The 15,630-nt window shown below is 60.8% G+C and overlaps 1 protein-coding gene across 1 annotated transcript in view; it reads left to right on the forward strand.

The window, feature by feature from the left end:
• NPHP4 (nephrocystin 4) overlaps positions 1-15,630 on the forward strand; it is a 110,246-nt gene that overhangs the window by 85,947 nt on the left and 8,669 nt on the right. The window contains exons 19-23 of the mRNA XM_047084097.1: positions 2,365-2,542; positions 8,466-8,591; positions 10,904-11,115; positions 14,840-15,066; positions 15,189-15,360. Coding sequence (XP_046940053.1) covers positions 2,365-2,542; positions 8,466-8,591; positions 10,904-11,115; positions 14,840-15,066; positions 15,189-15,360 — 915 coding nt within the window. The remainder of the gene's footprint in view (positions 1-2,364; positions 2,543-8,465; positions 8,592-10,903; positions 11,116-14,839; positions 15,067-15,188; positions 15,361-15,630) is intronic.

Here is a 15,630-nt window from a genome sequence, read left to right on the forward strand (position 1 = left end):
GGAAGACGGAGTGAGGGAGGAGGGAAGAGGGGTGAGGGAATGGATGGAGGGAGGAGGGAATGGAGGAAAGGAGGAGGAAATGGGAGGAGGGGAGGAGGAAGACAGAGAGGGAGGAGGGGAGGGGGTGGTGGAATGGATGGAGGGAGGAGGGAGTGGAGGAAGGGAGGAGGGAATGGGAGGAGGGGAGTGGGCGGAGGGGAGGAGGAAGACGGAGTGAGGGGGGAGGGAAGAAGGGTGGAGAATCGATGGAGAGAGGAGGGGTGAGGGAGTGGGGGGAAGAGGGAGAATGGAGTGGGGGGAGGACAGAGCAGGGGGTAGAGGGATACGGGAAGGGAGGAGGGATGAGGAGTTGGGAGAGGAGGGAGGAAAGGAGGAGGCTTGAGGGAAGGAGGGAGTAGGGGAGGAGGGAGGAAGGAGCGGAGGGAGGAGGGATGAATGGAGGGAGGAGGGAATGGTGAGTGGAGAGATGAATGCAGGGAAGAGGGAGGGGTGAGGGAATGGGGAAGGAGGAAGGAGGGAGTGGACGAATGTGGGGAGGAATACTCATGGCAGTACTGGGGCTGCGCTGGAGGGGCAGAGAGGAGCCCCTGTGGATTTGGGACCCACTGTGGCTCCTGCCTCATCCCCAGCCGAGCCCTGTGTCTCTGGGTGCCGTCACCTGGAGAGGAAGTTATTTTCTCTTGTCCTCTAGGAACAGCCTCTTAAACAAACGCTGTTGTGATTATTGACACTTACTTGGATAAACTCAGGTTAAATTTTACTTTTTAAAAATAAAGTCTTTAAAAGTTGTGAGATGGGAAATGTGGCCGAGAGGAGAGAATCCCCTGGATTCCGAGATGCTGAGCTAGTTAGGAGCCAGGCCTGCGGGAGGGGTGCTCTGCAAGGCGTGGGCGTGGCTGCCCTCACCTGCTGCTGGTGTGGGGCGGGGACTGTCCCTTCGAGCCAGCGAGCGAGCGACAGTGCAGGCAGCATCTTCAGTTCCTGAGAATACGACCATGTAGTTAGTTAGGGTGATGGTGACAGTGGCTCCCGTGCTTCACTGACTGTGTCCCCACCCGGCCCTGAGCTCACGCCGCGTTATCCTCATGTCCGGCTGAGAAACCGAGGCCCCAGGTCACACCGACGAGAGCAGCGCCAGGCTTTTCGCGCAGTTCTGACTCGGAACTTGTGCTCCTTGCCCTTACGCTCGGCTGTCCACAGATGAGAACTTGCCAGAAGCGTGCTTCTGAGTCAGAGGTGCGCATGTGCGAAAGCCTCGGCCTGCAGAGCCAGCCGGCATGCCGCCCGGGAGCCTGGTGGGGCCGCTCCTCCTGGATGAGGACGAGGGCGCCTGCTGGTCCCATACACCCACCTCTAAGGGTGTTAGCTTAAAGACTGTCTTTCCAATCTCAGAGTGGGAAGTGATAGCTCTTGTTTTTTGTTTTGTTTTGTTTTGTTTTGTTTTGGGTTTTTGGCACGTCTGCTTCCCGGTGTGGCAGGGTGTGGTTCCTGCAACGGAGATCGGTTGGCCGTTCTCCAGGGGGGTCCTGGCTGTGAACGTGTGTGTGGTTATGTGGGGCTCTGTGGACCCGCGCTGCCAAACAGGCAGGGTCTGAAGCACCTGGAAGCCGCCAGACCCACTAAGGAGGGGTCATTTTGGACACCTCTGCTCCCAGAGCCGGTCACGCCTGGTGCCGTAGACGCAGAAGAATTCCAAAAGCCGGGACCTTCGTCTGGTCCCACGCGCCTGTTTGTGTGTGAGAAGCACTAGGTGAGAGGGCAGGTGACTTTACCACGGCCTCCGAGACCCAGCTGGGCCTGGGGGTGGCTGTGGTCCCACCATCCCCCTGAGGGCCTCACTGATGCTTGGGCTCAGGCAGAGCACCGAGGGGTGAGCTGGGTTGGCAGAGGGAACCGGGTCAGGAAGGTCCTGGTGCTGGCTCTCACCAGCCCGGTCCTGGTGTGGACCCTCACAGTCGGGCCTCGGCCACCCCGTGACCCTGCTCCCACCCGCCACCTGTCTTCCAGCCACGCTGAAGTGCGATGTTCCCAGCCCCGCGTGTGTGGGGGTCTGTACTCTGCGTTCTGGGCCTGCTGTGCCTCCGGCCTTCCCTGCCTGGTTTACACCTCCTTCCTGAAGCTCTCGCCGGGGACGGGGTCTGCTCTGTGTCCCCAGCCTTGTTCCGTTGCTCATTTTCCATAGTTCTTCCCACAGAAGGGGGGGCTCCAGGAGGGTGGCTGCCCGGCCTGTTTGTGAATCCGTGGCGTTTACTTGGTGAACCGGGTGCACTTTATTAAAGAATCTGCGGGAAAACCCGAGAGGACTTAGGTTTTCAGCAGGTGAGCTCTGCCTTGGCCGCCCTCTGACTGCCGCTTTCTCTGCAGCATCTCCTTCGCCAGGGGCGGCCGGCCGTGCAGGTCTCGCACGAGCTCGAGGTCGTGGCGACCGAATATGAACAGGACGTGGTGGTGAGTGGGGACGTGACCAGGCTTGGCAGCATCCAGCCCGTCGGCGTCTACGCGGTGGTGAAGGGCTGGCTACACCTGACCCTGGCAAACATAGGTAAGAGGCCCCGTAGCTTTGCCTGGCCTTGTGCCGTCTCCTGGGTGGACGCTCATTTTCTTAGCTGGCGCATGAGCTCCCTCGTGGCCGTATCGTGGGCATCACGTAATCAGTAGGAATTGAGAAAATCTCTTACGTCTGACCACTGAGTCTGCCCTCAACCCCTGGGCATTTGTCCTTGACTACTCACTGAGCATCTGACCATGAGCCTCTGTCCTTGACTGTGCGTATCTGTCCTTGACCACTGAGCACCTGTCCTTGACCATGAGCATCTGTCCTTGACGACTGAACATCTATCCTTGACCACTGGACATCTGTCCCTGACCATGAGCATCTGTCCTTGACCACCGGGCATCTACCCTTGACCATGATCATCTGTTCCTGACCACTGGACTTCTGTCCTTGACCACTGGGCACCTGTCCCTGACCACTGGACACCTGACCTTGACCACTGGGAATATGTCCTTGATTCCTGGGCATCTGTCCTTGACCCCTGAGCCTGTCCTCGACCACTAGGTCTGCTCTTGACCCCCGAGCCTGTCCTGGCACCAGTTGTTTGGTGTTCCTGATTTCTTTTTTTTTAAACCTATTTTTTTAAACGTTTATTTATTTTTAAGAGAGAGCACGTGCGCGCATATGTGAGCGGGGGAGGGGCAGAGAGAGGGGGACAGAGGTTCCAGAGTGGGCTCTGTGCTGACAGCAGAGAGCCTGACACGGGGCTCAGACTCCTGAGCCGTGAGATCGTGACCTGAGCTGAAGTCAGACGCTCAACCGACTGAGCCCCCCAGGCGCCCCTGGTGTTCCCGATTTCTGATCATCTCAGCCTTGCCCACGTTTTGTTTCTTGGTGCTGTCTATGGGGCATCTCTGTCACAGAGATGAAATGCCTGGTTTCAGGAAAGATTTTCATCTAGAGCATCAGCCCATAGAATTACCTCATCACAAGAGAGGCAAGAAGTGTTCCTCGACCTCCATGCAGCTTGGGGATGAAGGAACAGAGAAACACACTTCTTTAGAGCCTAGCGCTCCGACCTTCTTCTGACGGTGTCCCGAGGGTTGCTCCCCAGAGACACTGAGCACAGCCCGGATGCTCCTCTGTCCTCGTGTGGGTAGCATAGGGCGCTGGGCTGTGCTGGGCGGGGCTACGGTGGTCCCGCCTGGACGTTCTGGAGGCTCCACCGAGGCCCTGCTGGACAGGACGTTGGGCCGGGCACGCCTACCTGTGCCCCCCGCAGGGAAGAGGGCCGGAGTGAGGCCTGTGGGGCCAGAGGGCAAGCCCACGCAGTCTCCCTTGAGGGGGCCTGTGGAAGGATTGGGGTTTTTTGGGGTGAAATGGCAAGCAGGATGGAAGCAAGCCATTTGAGGTTTCTGGAGCCGTGTCTATCTAGATGAGACTCAAACCTCTCTCGTTTTATTGGGGAATTTTCCATTCCTCGAAGCCCAGCCCGACTTTAAAGCCTGGAGCCCCATGGGCCCCAATCCGGCCGTGCGGGCGGTGCAGAGGCGGGCGGGCTGGGGCGGCCGCAGCAGGAGGAGGGCACAGCTCATTAAGTCAGGTTGGAGGTTTCTGCCTGCTTGTTTACAAATGTAGGATCCGAGGCAGCCTTGAAAACAGACAATATGGAAACAGCAAAACTCAATTAGGTTCTGGAGAAATAAATGAGCCTCATGTGAGAAGCAGACATCATTCAGAAGCTCACACGAGCGAGGGAGCTGCGAGAGGCACTCTGTTTCTGAGATTGCGTTGGTTATTTTTATATTTATTCACCAGCCCACAAATGTGCAGTGACTCCGGGTTTTAAATCTTATCTTCAGAAGAAAGATTAGCTCCATTATATGTTATCTTAAATTGTCATTTCCATACTTTGCCTGCAAGAGAGCGATAGCGCCTGAGGGGAGAGAGCTGGAGACGCTGCCGCGAGGCCGGGGGGCGAGGACGCAGAGGGGGGCTGACAAAGGACAGATGCCGAGCAGCACACTTGTGTCCGTGCGGCCGCGCTGTGGTTGCCTGTGTAAATTTTGCATTTTTCGTATAAAACAAAGAAGTGTCGTAGCTTTTGTTTCTTTATAAAACCGATTGTTCTGCGCCAAGCTGCAGGCACAGGCCTGCAGATCGGATGAGGGCCGTGTGAGCCTCCGGGGGACGGGAGCGGGGTCATGGCCGGTGTCACAGTGCCCGCTTGGCCTCTCCCGGATGGTGCTCCGTGGCTCTGCATTCCCAGCGCGTGGGGTGAAGCGCGAGGCCACGGGACGAGGGGCCCGTTCCGCGCCCAGGCCTCCCGTGAACCTTCCCCTGGTGGGGGTGGTGCTCCTGCCGGCGGCCTCTCGGCTCCGACGGGCTCCGTGATGGTCTCTGTGGCCTCGTTTGCCGTGTCTCTCGGTGATCGTGGGTCACGTAGGGATCGCGAGAGCCATGCTGTCCCCTCCCAGCGGTCCTGGCTGTGCGGTGTGGCTGTGGCTCATCGGGAGGCTCAGTTATCACTTGTGTCTGCAGCCCTTCCTGGGGGCACCCCGGGAGAGTGAGGGGCTGCCCCGATCCCCGGCCCCGTGGGCGGATCCCCGGGTTGTCAGGGCCGAAGGAGGACCAGGTGGTGTGCGCTTTGACAGGGAGCCTGGACTTGGGGCCGGACAGCGGTGACATGCTCTGCGGCCGCCGCGTCGGGAGCCCTGCCCGCCTGGAGGCCGTTTCTGCTCCCACAGCAAACATGTGGGTCCGCAGCTTAACCCAGTCTCCCTGAAGGGAAAGAAAACCCGCAGCAGTTTGAGATCGCGGACCGTGCCCGGAGGAGGCCTGTGTCTTCGCTGCGTCCGGGCCTTGAGGAAGCACGTGTACGTTCAGCTTATCCGGTTTATTGTCCCGCTTCCGAATGAATCACCGACGTGAGCACAGATACCGTCAGAGGAAATGGTGGAGCTCAGGGAAGGCCCTTGTCCGTCCGGAGGTGATCACGTGGTCCTGCTGGTCCCGCCGGCACGCTCTGGTGACCGTCGTCCCTCCTCCTGAGAGGCGGGGCTCCAAGGACGCCGGCCGCCCCTGTGAGCTGTCTGCACCAGACCCCGCCCTGCGTGTGCTCCCCGGGTTTCCGTGCGTCCCTCCCAGTGGAGCTGTCACCAGTGTGCGCGTTTCAGCAAGACTGCGGTGAAGGCCGCCTGGCCTGTGCTTCAGGGAGGGTCACAGACGGTTCCCAGCTTCCCTCAGGAGTGGCGTGAATCCACTGCCAGGTGACTGACAGAGCGGGTCCTCGGGGTGGGGTGGGGAGCTTGCGAGACCCTCTGGCCCCACGCCGCCCTCCTCACCAGGAAGAAACCGCGCTGCGAGCCAGGAGCCCCAGCTGGCGGCAGGAACTGGGCACCTGTGGCTGGTTGGCACCAGGGCGTTGAGGGTCAGACTTGGGGCTTGTGCTCCTGGGAGCAGGAGCTTGGCCCTGCTTGACCAGGCTGTGTGTCCCTGCCCATCTGTCCCCCTAGGGGCCCCGGGGCTTCTTGGGGACACTGCTGGTTCTGCCTTGTGGGGGTGTTTGACCAGCAGCGGCCATGGTGACCTGGCCTGGTGGTGAGAGATTCACGAACGGGTGGAGAGCAAGCGGGGGGCCCGTCTTGCCTCGACTTCTGTTCCTCTTGGACTTGAGGGGACAAAGCAGCCCTGAGGCGTCAGCAGCCGATCCCAGCAAAGGGATGTTGACACCAGGTTCCGTTCTTGGGGACAAGCATCACGAGCCCGTGACACTGGGGTAAACAGACCCCCAGGAGATGAGAGGAGTGTGTTTGGCAGGAGACTCACAGCTTCTGTCACAGAGGGTGGGCGGTGGGTGGACCCCTGTGGGCAAGTTCTCAGCTTCCCAGCAGAGCAGAGACGGAGAACATTCGGGGCTCCAGAAGCGCGTTCTCAGGACACAGGGCCGGCACGGGTGGGATTGTCACCTTAGCGGCCGCCTTAGTGGCCAGACGAGTGAGGGGCCTGCTGCAGAAGAGGCAGTCCTGCCGTCCGGCGTGTCACGGTGACTTGGCGTGCACCCGGCAGGCGGCGCCTGGGCTCCGGGACTGCTCTCTGCCTGCTGTGGGCAGGTGGCTTGACCCCTCGCTCCCCAGGCCTGAAGTGAGGTGCTGTGTCAGAGGAGGCTCTGCCCCTGCCCCAGGCGGTGGTCTCCCTGACGGGGCGTGGGAGGCCGAGGACGCGTCACACACGCCTGCCGGGGCTGCTTGTGGAGCTGTGAGCACCTGTGGGCAGTAGGGCGGGTGACCAGGAGCAGCTCCTGTCGCAGGAAGGCTGGGGGGAAGGCCAGTCTGGTTTGGGATGCTCAGAGGTGCTCAAGACAACCGAGGAATTTGCAACGAGAAGGACGAAAGTCCCCAGAGGGGAGGACCCTGCTTACCGTTTATCGCCGGCCTCTCAACCACACCGAGTGAGTCACTCCTTGATTTGGCCAGAGCTGGTGATCTGTCATTTTTGAATCGAGCGTTTTCCCCCACGCCCAGGTTAGAGCCTTTGTCCTCGCTGGCCTCCTGAGAGTGGTCTGCTGTCACACCCACATCTTTGGGGTCCCCGGCTGCGCTTGCAGGGTCCAGCTGCTAATCCCCGGGGTCTGCAGGGGTGGCTGCAGCAGTGGCCCCATTGGTGGCCAGCAGAGACCACGTGACCTGCCTTGAAGGACAGGCGTTTCCTCCCCAGCCTCAGCTCCGAACCCGTCGAGAGGGAGACCCTCTGTCAGGCAGCTGGAGATGAAAATGTCACTTTTGTCACCACTGCTGAGGACCTGCTCACACCGTGGTCACGGGCGTGCTCGTGTGCCCGGCGCCGGGCTCGCCCTTGAGAGCGGCCGCCTCTGGCAGAACAGAGGCAGAGGAGGGCAGAGTGGAGCCGGGAAGCCACTCTGTCCTGTCCTCCCCTGGGCAGAGTGGAGGCGGGGAGGGGGTACTCCCAGAGAGATCGCCAGGACGCCCCACACCTGCAGGTGTTCCGCCCCGGCCAGTGGGATTCAGGGAAGCCAGCCGCACGAGTGTTTCGTGTGGAAATCTGACGTCATCAGCTGCGCTCTGCCTCCTTGCGGTGGGAGTCGTGTCCGGGCACCGAGGCTCCGTCCTCCCTCCCGGGAGAGATGTTTCTGCAGGCAAACACTCCTTGTCCCCGGGCCTCGCAGACATCGGCCCATTAGCAGCCTGGGCAGCTGTGCGGTGCCCTATGCCTCTGGGCTCGTGCCCCATCCCTCTGAAGCTCATGCTTCTGTCTGAGGCTTCTTTATGGGAACAGCTCCAGAAGATTCTAGCTTGTGGAGGCTCTTTTACCTTCAGCGTGTTGTCAGAGTTTTGCGGACGTGCACAGAGGCCTTCCTTGAGCAGGGTGACATCGGAAAGGCTGGCGCCGGGGTGTGACAGCCGTCCCACATCACGGGGCTGCTGGGGAGATCACGACCTGAGTCTGAGCAGGCGCCCTGAGTACCTGCAGCTTGAGCTCGCTGTGGGGAAGCGGACGCGTCTCGACCACCAAGCAGATTCGGGACCCAGTGTGCCATTTTGGGGTGTTAGCAGGCTGGGGGTGCGGACAGGCCCTTTGCAAACCAGAACTTCCTGCAGGGAATATTGATGTGTCTCATCAGACTCCTTTTCAGTGTTAATACCTTATGCTGGGGTGTTTTTTTTTTTTTTTTATGAAATTTATTGTCAAATTGGTTTCCATACAACATCCGGTGTTCATCCCAGCAGGTGCCCTCCTCCATGCCCATCACCCACTTTCCCCTCTCCCCCACCCCCCATCTACCCTTAGTTTGTTCTCAGTCCTCAAGAGTCTTTTATGGTTTGGCTCCCTCCCTCTCTAACTTTTTTTCCCCCTTCCCCTCCCCCATGGTCTTCTGTTAAGTTTCTCAGGATCCACATAGGAGTGAAAACATACGGTATCTGTCTTTCTCTGCATGACTTACTTCATTTAGGTCACGTGTGTGAGCAGAGAGGAAGGGATTCCAGCACGTTGCCACCCTCCAGGTCACGGGTCATCTCGAATGACAGAACCGGCCACTTCGAGGGAGGCAGCCTGCTCAGGCGCGGGGCGCCGAGACGTGAGTGGGGAGTGGGCGGGGGCGGCTGGGTCACTTGCACGTGAGATTGGTGTGGGGGTGGGGTGGAGTGAGGGCTGTGTGTGTGCGTGCATGCGCGCAGGTGCACGTGTGGGCCCGGGTGGGGCTTTGCCGTCCCTCTGGATCTGGGGCAGCGCCGTGGCCGTCGTGTCCAGCTCAGTGCCTGCCTGAGTGGCCGGCAGGCCGCCCCAGCACCCAGCACGCTGGGGACCGTGCTCTGTGGAGGCTGTCTGCGCTGTTCTGTAGACAGATTCCAATCCTGCGAGTAGCATGTGTTTTTGGATAGCTGCCCATCTGCAGGGGAAGCGGAAACGAAGAAAAGGTCAGGATGCACGGAGACTGAGTTTTAAAAAGCAAATTTGAAAACCCCACATCGGGGAGAGGAATAAAGCATTACGGAGCCTGGGAGCAAGGCTGCACTTGCTGAGAATGTTGTTCACAGAAGGGAGCGTCCAGGGTTTTCCGTCCCCTTAGATAACCCGCAGACCTGGAAGCAAAGTAGGTGTCAGTGGGACGAAAAGCGGGGTGCGCCCTCCGGGCAGTGTCCCCATGTTGCAGGCCACCGGGTGTGGATCCACAACTGCCCTGCGCTTCCCGTGTGGACGGTCCTCTGATGCTGTTGGCCTTGAACCCGTGCCCCCGCTCCTCGAGGCCTCCGGGACCCCACGAGCTCCCTGAAACTCCAGCCAAGACTTCGTGGGTGTTCGTATGCTGTCCTGGAGAGGGGCCCCAGGGCTCCAGATGCTCAGAGGGGTCTGAGAGCTGTGATCCAGTCAGGCCGAGAGGCGTTCCAGGCTTCCTGGTTGTAGTGTTGAAGAAACCGAGGCAGAGGAGGTCTTGTGATGTGCCCTGTTGAGTGGGTAAGGGTGGTGAACTTGGGTGGGAATCCAGACTTCCCACTTAGGGGCTGGTATTTCTCCATCCCTGGCCGGTCCAAGAACAGGCTAGGAGTACGTGTGAAAGGCACGGCCTCGGGACCCAGCAGGTCAGGGGCTCTGCCAGACAGCGCAGGCAGCTGTGACCGGTGAGGGTTTGTTGAGCGAATTGAGAGTCTCTGGAGTCATTGGTTCCCGACCCGGGGCCTGTTTGATCAAAGCCAGAGGACGGGCGCTTCATCGGACGGCCTGTCTTCCCCCACCGGGCAAGGCTCGGGAAGTGGGACGTTGTGCAGAGTTTGAGGAAGTGCTTCTAGGCTCTCTGCAGTGCTGGAATCCCATTTCTGGTTTCTTCGGGACTGGGTGACGCATTCTGACACGTGAGCCCGTGGATTAACCCCCAGCCTTGCTTGTCTCTTGCCCGTTTCCTCCCCTCGGGACTGTGGGCCTCAGGCCGCTCCAACCCTGCCCGGGTGGGGTCGCCCCCGCACATGCCTGTACCGCAGATGTGAGAAACATTGTTTTGGGGTGGACATTTTACTAGTCTAAACCAACTCATGGCGTCTGAAAAGCAGCTAAACACCTTTAAAATAGACACTCACCTCCCGTGGGGTCTGCTGGTCCCAGGAGTCAGGGAGGGCCCAGTCCTAAGCTGGGTACTCCTTCCCATCTGCCCACCTGCGCCAGCTGAGTGGTGGTCCGGGAACCTTGTGTGTCAGCTTGTGACCTGGTGTGAGCCACGTGTGGCTTTGTCACCTGAGGGAGTGCAGCGCCCTCAGGCTCCTGCTGGTGCCTGGCCTATTTCGGCTTCCATTTGTCTGCGAACATGGCTTTCGTGTACATCCGTGGTTTGAGCAGAGGCCCCCAAAGGAGTCGGTGCCCTGGGGGCCCGGCTGTCTAGAGGCAGCCAGGTGCAGAGTCAAGGGCATGAGCTCTAGAGCTGGGTCTGGTCTGAGCCCCACCCACTCCTGAGCCGCCTGGGGCTTCAGTCCAAGTGGGCAACTCCTCAGAGCCCCTGATTCCTGATGGGGGCTCACAGGTGGGTCTGAGGACCTGAGAGCGCAGAGTGGTGGATGTCCTGGGTGAGGGTGTCGGCAGCCCTTGAGAATCCAGGGAGCATCATCTTCTAGAACACTGATCTTTTTCTCCTCTGGAAGATCATCTAGTAGTGTATTAATTTGTCGGTAAGGACCAAGATCAGTTCCTTCATTTGGAAGGCTAGTAAAGGGAGGGAGGCAGGGAGGGACACCGTGGAGACCAGGTTATAGGATTACCATCTTCGTCCGTATCGCTGGGCTCCCTCCCAGCGTGCACGCTGGGCTCCCTCCCTGGGTGAGGTGGCCGGAGGCCCGTTGCCGGGTCTGCTTAAAGAACATAAACTCTACACTTTAACTTCTTGCTCCCTCTTGAACCTTCCAGCAGTAAAAAACGTGGTCCAAGCACAGAAGCTGGCTGATGTGGACTGTGAGTTGGCCGCCATGCTGTTTGTGCCCACGCAGCGCAGGAGCAAAGGGCCCCAGGGCGCCGGCCGCGAGGGGGACGCCGTCCGCAGGCGCAAGCTGGAGCGGATGAGGTCCGTGCGCCTCCAGGAGTCCCGAGGAGAGCTCAGCTGCTGGGGGGCCAGCATGTTGGTGAGGGCTTCGTCCGTCCCCCGCTGCCCCCGGGGTGTCCCCGTGCAGGGTAGGGGGTGGGGGGCAAAGTCATTGTGAGCGAAAGCAGCCTTGTCCTTTGTCCCCTCTTCCCCCGCGTGGTTCTCTCTCTCCCTCCCAAATCCTACTTGTAGAATGTAGGGGAGATGCCCCTCTCAGCCATCAAGGGAGGTTTTCAAGCCAGAATTACCTGGAGAGCTTTGACAGAAGCCGGTTCCTGGGCGGCACGCCTGCAAATCCTGTGTCCAGTCGGGCCGGGGGTCCTGGGAACCGGGGCTCTTCGGAAGCTCCGCGGGGGATCCTGAGGGTCCCCCAGGTTTGGGGTCAGAGCTGCGAACGGTTTCCGTGTCTTGGGCTGTCAGTGCAAATCAACTGGTCATCCCGACCAGAAAACTTCCCATTTTGGGCTAAAAATCTCAAGAAGAGCCTGGTGTAAAATCATGCGGCACCAAAATGACGGGAGGGTGGTTGTACCTGAAGGGTTCCTGGAGTCAAGAAGCCGCAGGGATCTCGAGAAAGATGTTTGAGGGTCACCGTCTACATCAAGGCAGGCAGGTGTCTGGAGAGATGTGTCTTCTCCAGGGGCAAAGCCTGCTCGGCCCTTGGGGCTCCCAGAAGCTGGGGAAGAGGGCTCCCCGCCCTCAGGCGGGGCCTGTAGGGAGCGAGGCGTAGACAGCTCAGCGAGCAAGATGTAGAGCGTGGTGGGAGAGGAGAGGCCCGGAGTGAGCTGGCGGGGCTGGGGTCTGGATGGGCCTCCTCCCCTACGGCAGCTGCTGAGGGGCCTGGTGGCTCCGAGGCCCCTTGGCTGTGTCGGTAGCCACCTGGGCTCTCCAGCAGCCCTGCCCCGGAGGGCGGTGGGCCTGGCGCACTGCACGTGCTCAGTGAGGCAGCTGCCAGAGTCGGCGCTGGTGTCGTCGTTCTTCTTATATCGGGGGCGGGGGAAGCGTCTCCTCCTATTTGACACGTTCTGGTGGAGATTCAGCAGCTCGGAGCCCTCATTCTGAATACAGCAGTGAATTTGGAAGTAATTGGGTTTCTAAGTATGAGGAGACGTTACACCAAATTCTCATGATCTTGAGAGTGACTTGGCTTGTCGGGTACGCGGCACTTTCCCTCGCATCTAGAACCGTCTCCGGGAGAGAGGGTAGGAGCTCAGGGCATCCGCCGTCCTCTGGGCGAGGAGCGCTGGAAGTGGAGAGGCTGTCACGGCAGAGGCGCTGGGCCCCTGGCCTGGTCCTTGGCGCCTGACGGGTTCATGCCGCCTGGTGGTCTTGGGCCCCGGAGGCTGCACCTCGGGAGGCGGAGAACAGCGCTGGGTGTGGTGTTCTTCCCCGGCAGTCGTGACAGACTCGAGGGATGCTGATGGCCTGGGGGCTTCTTGGGCCAGTGGGAGAGCGTGGAGAGAGGCCAGATGCCCGTGTTCGCATCCTGGCTGTTGCTTGGGACAGTCACTGCCTCCACCTGCGGGTGGCCCCCTTCATCTGTGTCCGGTGCCCGGGGCAGTGGCCGGCCCTGCCTTCTGGCGTCGGTCAGCCTCAGCTGCTGTGTGCTGTGTGCGAGTCCCAGGCTGCGGGAAGACCTCGGTCTGGGCGCCTTCTCCACAAATGCCCCTTCTCCGCCCCCTGAGCCTGGGGAGGAGGGCTGGCAGTCTCCTTGTGTGTGTGTGGGGGGGGGGTCCTCTGAGGCGGCAGTGACAAAGCCCAGCGCACGCAGGTCTGTGCAGCAGTGGGGTCCCCAGGGCCCCCCGCCTGGGCTCCAGACCGGCTGTTCCGTGTTTGAGCAGGTGCCCAGCACTCTGAGCCTGGTGTTGCCAGGCGGTCCTAGGTTGCTGCTGTCAGGCCCCTGGGACCCGCCCCCGCCTCTTCCCGCCCCCGGATCGTCCCTCACGGTAGCCGTCTGGCAGCACTACCCCATTTCACGTGGCCATCCTGTGCCAAGTGCCACGGAGGAGAGCTGCCCAATCAGAGCAGGGTAACGCGCTCGCCCTTGACCTGGTCACTGGGACATGCAGGGAGGGGCTCTGCTGCCTGTTGGGACCCGAGGGATCCGGTAAGTGTCCTCACCCTTTGCCTGCCTGGATCTTGAATTGAGAAGTCAGGAGTATGGCAGAGGGAGACCAAAGTGTCACCTCTGGTACTGATGACTCTAGTGACCGTAAAGCAGATCCTGGAGACTTGGCACGGTGCTCGAGCCACGGAGTATGGAGCTAAGGCCAGACCCGAGCCGCCCGGGCAAGGCCATACGGCGGCACCTTCTCCCTGCCACCCTGCACCGCGGGCGAGGACCAGAGTGAGCACCTGATGCTGTGTCCAGGCAGGCGGGTCCCAAGAGGAAGAGGCAAGGGAGGGCAGGGCTGTGGCTGCCTGGCTCCTACTCCAGAACTTTCTATCAGAGAAGTCGCCCGTGTCAGTGGGGTGGAGGGAGGCCCAGGCCGCCTGGTAATAGCCGCCTCTGTGGTATGGATGGAAGGGCGCGGGACCGGCGAGGAGCCCTCCTCACAACCTGCAGGGTCATGCCGACTCCGCCTGTGGCCTTTCACCGTGTGGTCTGTGCTAAACCGGGCAGTGATGTCCCGGCCTCTCCCCTCGAGCCTGCCGTGTGTCATCCACTGGGGGGCAGTTCAGATTTTGTCCCCACAACTTGGGAGTGGGTCAGAATAGTGCACTGTCTCAATTTGGTTGGAAAGCCGCTCTGTGTTCTGTTTCTCGGCCTAAATTTTGTCTGGCCGTGCTGCCCCGTACTCTGTGAAGAAGCGCTAATCATCGGTGTCCATGTAGGGAAGCCTCCAGTGTGGACACAACCCTCCTCCTGTTTCTAGATCCACAGGGAGAAATGGAAGGCTCCCCTTGCCAGGGGCGGGGGACAAAGGATGTTGGAAAGTCAATATCCAAATAATTTACACCAAATTTTGTCCTTACCTCTTGAGGTGAAGTTCACAGGCATCCAAGCGGCCCTGCCCTCTGATGCCTGGGCCTCCCTGGTGTTCAGAGGTTCTCAGCACGGGGCCTCCCCAGTGTGGGGGTCCCCATCTAGGTCTTAGATCTTGTGGGGCAGCCTCCACGGGCCTCACTCCTTGGTAAGTCACACAAAAGATGCAGGCCGGCCTCTGGCCTCTAGAACACCCCGTTTTGGCCGAGCCCAAGGAGTCAGGGCATCGAGGGAGGAGGTGGATGAGGGACCTGTGGCTGAGCCCCACTGAGGCAGCGTGCCCACTGTCTGGACTCTGGCCCAGCTCAGGTCATTCGGGCCCCTGCTCGCAGAGTAGGCTCCTGCTGCCACGCTGGAGACCTGCGCAGCCAGCCTGTCCCGTGTTCGTTCTGAGGCCGTTCTTTCCTCTTTTGTTGACAACCTCTGCTTCTACTCAACTCCCCACTACGCCCAGACGCCAGCCTTGAGGCCCTGGGGGGAGTTGGCCTCACGGGCGGTTGTGGTCTCTTGGGAACACGCAGGGCAGACCCTGCCTCCCCGGGGGTTGACCTCGACAGGGCACCGAGGAGCCTGGAGTGCTGCGTAGACCCGTTGTTCTCTGTCCTCTGGAGCTAGGGCGGGCCAGTCCCATCCAACCCAGGTGGCTGAGGAGGGGGGTGGTGGTGATTCCGGAAGAAATTTGGTATTTGGGGCGGGGGGGGGGGAGGTGGCCACATAGTCCTTGAGAGGGAGAGTGAGGCCAGGACTGTGGCCCGGTTGGGCACCCGTGTCCCCGCAGGCTCAGCAGAGCGTCCGCGCACAGCACGCACGCGACCTGCAGGTCATTGCCGCCTATCGGGAGCGCACGAAGGCGGAGAGCATCACCAGCGCGCTGAGCCTGGCCATCACCACGAAGCACACCGTGCACGTCACGCTGGGCACCGCCGAGTTCTTCGAGTTCGCCCTTCGGAACCCCCACAACACGCAGCACACGGTGACCATCGAGGTGGACAGTCCTGAGCTGAGGTGCGTGTGAGCGGCGGCCCCGACGGGGTCCTCCGTCCCCGGTGCCATCTCTGAGCGGGCGGGCAGGGGACTCGCCAGGAAGCACGTTTCTGCCTCAGCAGCGCGTCTCCCCCACCTTCTAGCATCATCTCGGACAGTCGGGAGTGGAGGTTCTTCAAAGACGCGGCCAAGCTGCACACACCGGTGGAAGAGGACATGTTCCATCTGCGGGGCGGCCTCGCCCCACAGCTCTTCCTGCGCCCCCGGGAGACCGCCCACATCCCCTTCAAATACCAGACCTTCTCCGTGGGGCAGGTGGGGAGGCCGCCCTTCCAGGGCCGGCCGGGCTGGACAGGCATGCGGGGGAATCGCGCCAGGCTGAGTAGCGGTGGCCCGTTTCTGCCTGTCCCTCCGTGCTGCAGGCCGATTAGCCTTCGGGTGTCACCCGCTCCACCGGCCCCTGCGCGTGTGTGTCCACAGCGGGCCTCGGGAAGGGCCGGCCCGTCCCCTCTGAATGCTCGTATCCGCGTGGGCACAGAACCGCCCCCTTCCCTCAGAAGAGCTAACGGGTTGAAAGTTCCCAGC

This window comes from Lynx rufus, unplaced genomic scaffold, assembly GCF_022079265.1.
Source record: "Lynx rufus isolate CCGP_SWC_20201006 ecotype Redwood Valley unplaced genomic scaffold, mLynRuf1.p SCAF_2, whole genome shotgun sequence".
NCBI classification, from domain to species: Eukaryota; Metazoa; Chordata; class Mammalia; order Carnivora; family Felidae; genus Lynx; species Lynx rufus.